This window comes from Vombatus ursinus, unplaced genomic scaffold, assembly GCF_900497805.2.
Source record: "Vombatus ursinus unplaced genomic scaffold, bare-nosed wombat genome assembly UNPS02007401.1, whole genome shotgun sequence".
NCBI lineage: Eukaryota > Metazoa > Chordata > Mammalia > Diprotodontia > Vombatidae > Vombatus > Vombatus ursinus.
The window spans coordinates 1-5,490 of record NW_020947179.1 but is presented as its reverse complement, the minus strand read 5'-3'; the positions used below and the strand labels follow the sequence as shown (position 1 = coordinate 5,490).

General features: G+C 35.7%; 1 protein-coding gene across 1 annotated transcript; it reads left to right on the top strand.

The window, feature by feature from the left end:
* Positions 1-2,411: 2,411 nt before the first annotated feature.
* On the top strand, positions 2,412-5,420 carry LOC114033786 (DNA primase small subunit-like; the record flags this gene model as incomplete). Its single annotated transcript, XM_027849419.1, has 6 exons — positions 2,412-2,518; positions 2,595-2,668; positions 3,487-3,623; positions 4,103-4,161; positions 4,572-4,681; positions 5,329-5,420. Coding segments are annotated over 6 exons (579 nt in total), but the record flags the coding sequence as incomplete, so codon positions are not given.
* Positions 5,421-5,490: the final 70 nt, after the last annotated feature.

Sequence of the window (5,490 nt, the reverse complement as noted above, 5' to 3'; positions counted from 1 at the left end):
CACACACACACACACACACACACACACACACACACACACACACACACTCTTCTCATTTTTTGGAGAGAAAGAGTAAATAGCACAAAATAAACAGGTATATTTTCTTTTCCCCAAAACCTTTTTCTGTCGAGGGTACCACTATCCTTCCAATCTCCCTGGCTCTCAGCTTCATTATCCTTGTCTTCTCACTCAATTGAAACTACTCTCTTCAAAGTTACCAGTTATCTCTTAATTGCCAAATCTGGTAGCTTTTTCTCTATCCTCATCTTTCTTGACCTCTCTGCAACATTTGTCATTTTTGGATACCCTCTCTTCCTGGATACCTAATCTCGCCTCTCTGGTTTGTCCTGGCCCTGCTTTCTCTTGACTCAACTACCTTTTTGACTACTCTTCGGTCTTCTTTAGTGGATTTTCATTCATCTCTTGTCTTCTAACTGGATATTCTCCAAGGTTCTCTGTATTAGGCACTCTTTTCTCTCCATATGTTCTCTCACTTGGTGATTTCATTAGCACCCAAGGGTTTAATTATTATCTCCATGGTGATGGCTCCCAGCTCTATATATCCAGCCCTAATTTCCCTGCACTTAAGGCCAGCATCACCAGTGACCTCTTGGACATTTCAAATAGATGTTCCATAGGCATCTCAAAATCAGTATGTCCAAAATGGCACTTATTACCTTTCTCCCAAAACCCTTCCTTCATCCAAACTGCCCTATTTCTATTGAGAGTACCACCACCCTGCCCATCACCCACGTTTGAAACCTTGCCTTCTCTCTTTCCTTCACTCCATATATCACTCACTTGTCAAATATTATGTTTTTACCTCTACAGCATCTCTCACATCTGTCCCCTCTTCCTACTAACATAGCCACTTCTCCAGGTCAGACCCTTATTATCCTTCCCTTGGATGATTTCAACAGCTAGGTCAAGGAGAAGGAAGACAGACAAAAGGACATTGAATTTAGCAGTTAAGGGGCAACACTAGAAAGTGTCATCCAACCTTCAGGTGGAGTTGAAAGACCATTTTTAAGAGATTAAGAAGTGAGAACTGAAAGGTTGCATGGTAGGGTGGACAGAGCACTAGATTTTAAGTCAGATGACCTGTATTCACATCTTGGCTACTATATTTTGATATTTGAACTATCTGCTTCACAGGATTGTTGTTAGGAATGTACTTGTAATCCTTAAAGAGTTATATAAATGTAAGTTATTGTCATTATTATCTCATATTATAATTATATAGGTGTCATATATGAGCTAGTAGGTTCTAAGTTCTGTGAGGGCAGGGACCATGTCTGTTAAACTTTGCATCTCCCAGTACTTAGTTACTCTAACAGAGTAAGCACTTAATAAGTATTTTATTGGGGAGGGGGGAGGTGTCTTGTTTGGGGGTTTTTTTTTTTTTGGTTTTCAACATTTGCTTTTATAAGATTTTGAATTCTGAATTTTCCCCCCTCCCCAAGACAGCATGAAGTCTGGTATAGGCTGTACATGTATGATCATATTAAACATATTTTCACATTAGTCATGTTGTAAAAGAAGAATTACAACAAAAGGGGAAAACCATGAGAAAGAAAAAACAAAAAACAACAGAAAAAGAGAAAATAATATGCTTCCATCTGCATTCAGACTCCATAGTTATTTCTCTGGATGTGGATAGCACTTTCCATCATGAGTCTTTTGGAATTGTCTTAGATCATTGTGTTGCTCAGAAGAGCTAAATCTAACAAAGTTGGTTATCGCACAATGTTGCTGTTACTATGTACAGTGTTCACCTGGTTCTGCTCACTTCACTCGGCATCAGTTCATGCAAGTCTTTCCAAGTTTTTCTGAAATCTGCCTGCTCACCATTTCTTATGGAACAATAGTATTCCATTATATTCATATACCACTACTTGTTCAGCCATTCCCCAATTGATGGGCATTCCCTCAATTTCCAATTCTTTGCCATCACAAAAAATACAAATATTTTTGTACATGTAGGTCCTTTTCCTTTTTTTATGATCTCTTTGGGATACAGACCTAGTAGTAGTATTGTTGGATCAAAGAGTATGCAGTTTTATAGCACTTTGGGCATAGTTTCAGATTTTTCTCCAGAATGGTTGGATCCATTCACAACTCCACCAACAATGCATTAGTTCTCCAATTTTCCCACATCTTCTCCAACATTTATCATTTTCCTCAAACCCTGTTTTTAATAGATAGTAGAAAAGTAGACAAGGCCAACTCTCATTAAATTATCACAAACTCCTAATTTGTAATATCCAAATTAATGCGATTTCACAGATTTAACCTGAATATTTGTGGCTTCTTCATTTTATCCAGGCCACTATTCTATATCTGGTAGTTAGTAGTAGAATAAGTAACAATGTTCGCTTGAAATTAATAGGTATTTTTTTTCTTGTCCACAGCCCATTCAGCATAATACAGTGAAGCTAGGTGCTTTTCAGGCTCAGGAAAAAGAACTGGTGTTTGACATTGACATGACAGACTATGATGATGTGAGGAGGTGCTGCAGGTAAGGACATAAACACCCCAAAGCTGGATGGAGGGGTTCTGTTCACAGTCAGTCACTAATGGTCACTCTGCTTCAGTTCTGCAGATATATGTTCCAAATGCTGGACCCTTATGACAATGGCCATCCACATCATAGACAGAGCTCTAAAAGGTAAAGTATCTTAGCTGGTTTCTGAATTCTAGACACCGTATTTTAGGACAGATGCTGGCAAGCTGTAGCACATAGAGAGAAGGGCAACCAGAACAGTGAGAGGACTCGAAAGTGTCATGTGAGGAATGATTAGAGGAAGTAAGGATGTTTAGCCTGAAGAAGAATAAACCCGGAGGTTATTTTCAAATATGTGAAGGACTTTTATGTGGAAGAATGATTAGATTTATTCAGCATAGCTCCAGAAAATATAACCATTGGGTTCCATTGGTTGGAAGGTTCTGGAACTATATTTCACTTCATTACAGAAGAGAAAACTTTTTAATTTATATTAATAGTTTTCTTCTGAGCATTAGTTTATACTACTATGTTATTATTCAGTCATTTCAGTCTATCAACTTTTCATGACTCCATTTGGAGTTTTCCTGGCAGAGATACTGCAGTGGTTTGCCATTTCCTTCTCTAGCTCATTTTACAGATGAGGAAACTGAGGCAAACAGGGTTAAGTGACTTGCCCAGGGTCACACCTCTAGTAAGTGTCTGAGACTAGATTTGAACTCAGGAAGATGAGTCTTCCTGACTCCAGGCTCAGTGTTCTATCCACTTTGCTACCTAGCTGTCCTTATACTACCATAGCATCTTTTTTTCATTAGTTCTCAAGATATGCTAATGTATTATTATCCTTAAACATGTGATAGATAAATGGAGTGTTACAGTAATTGCCATTTGCAAAACATTGTACAGGCCAGTGCTTTTCTTTTTAAGAAGGTATGTGTAGATTTATTAGGAGAGGAAAAAACACCCAATTTTTCTCCCCACAGAGGACTTTGGATTTAAACATTGCCTCTGGGTATATTCTGGAAGGAGAGGTGTTCATTGCTGGGTCTGTGATGAAACTGTCAGAAAATTGTCCTCAGCAGTACGCTCTGGGATAGTAGAATATCTAAGTCTTGTAAAGGTATGGTACTCTTAACTGCAATTGAAATTTACTTGTATGCCAAACATTATTAACCCTGGAATATTTAGGAGTACAGAAAATGAAAACTTGGTAGTATGCCTATTATGATAAGTACATCCTTTAGAGTATCCTATTCCAGAGTAACTTTAATCATGATAGCTGATTTTATTTGAAAACTCTTAAGGGACAATTTGATATTTCAAACTTGCATGCATTATAGGAAAAATGGAAGTTAATTTGTTTTTCCTATTCATTTGTGTCAAGTGAAATTACTGTATAAAACTGCAGGTGTTGGGACAGCATGTTAAATAGCTTCCAAGCATCCACATTTAAAGAAATAATATAATCAAAATTTTGTGTATATTTATAACCTTATGGTCACAGATAACAATAATAATAACAATAGAACATCTTGAATAATTTTTTAAATTTGCTTATATTATTTAATACACAGACAGTTCTTTTTTATTATTTTTCAGGGCGGAGAAGAGATGAGAAAGAAGGTTCATCTCGGTACAAAGATTCATCCTTTCATCAGGTCTGTTCAAAAAAGATGCTGTGTAATTCAAGATTTTCTTCATGTTCTCTGAGACCGTACTTCATAGAAACATACTTCATATGTGTTATTCTTTTTTATTTTTATTCTGCCAATTTCTACTTTTGTCCTTTAAAATGCTGTTATGTGATTAAAGCAGATTGCTCAAAATTAAAGCTATGAATTATGTTCTCTATTCTGCTACTGCTGATTAGGTTGCTATCCTGTGTGAGGCTACTCCTGACACTACAGTATTGTGGGCTTTAACCCAGTTAATTAACATTTGCAAATCTAAACATCAGTTCAGTGAAAATTGAATAATAGATGAATTGAATTACTAATCCCAATAAATAACACAAAACATATGTGTGTGTATGTTACTGATAATGGATTTGTGGGTTTTGTTCCTACAGAAAATCAGTAAACATAGTAGAAAAATATTTTGAAGAATATGCCCTGGTTGGTCAAGATATTTTTGAAAATAAAGAGAACTGGGATAAAATTTTAACTCTTGTCCCTGAATATATCCTTTCTAAAAAAATTATTAAACTAGGTGTCTTCATCTGTGATACTGTGAATAACTGTTTTCTGCCCTATTTTAGTCCTTTTTATCCTTCATGTCTATTAATGTATTGTTTTTCCCTATGAATTTCTTTCCTTCATTTCCTAAGGAACTGTGAGAATAATAACAAAAAATTGACATTCAGAAAATCTAGTCAACTTAAAAATCAATATGCTATAGTATCACATTCTTTCTTTGGAAGTTACCACTCCCTCAAAATTTAGGGCTGTTTAGGAATACTGCTTCTTCTGTATAACTAAATGAAGTTTAAAAAAAAATATAGTTCCAAGGGATGTATCCTAAGCTCTTTTTGCAGTTTGTCTAGGAATAAAAACTGATTAGGTTGTTGTATTTCATTAGGAAGGCTTTCTGGCTTGTCATTATTATGTTGGGGGGGGTCATTAATTGTTAAATAAATTTTTTTTATATTTATATTTTTATATATATATAATCTTGTAAAAATTGTAGCTCTTTAAAAATGAGTATTTACCTCCCAAATAATCTGCAAACTTTAAGCCCTCTAATGAGGATCAATTGCATAAATCAGCTTTGGAATTTACCTTATTTGGGCCATAAGTTAATGTTCCAGTTCCTTAACTGCCCGTCACCTATGCATGCTGACCTTCAGCAAGGATTCCAGAAGTGTCATAATTCAGTCCAGCGCTGGGAACATTTGAAGAAAGTAGTGAGCCAAAATAGGGTATGTTTCACTAAAATACTTGGTTTGGAAAGGGAAACAATGTAATTTATTGAGTACTCATTTTTTTCTT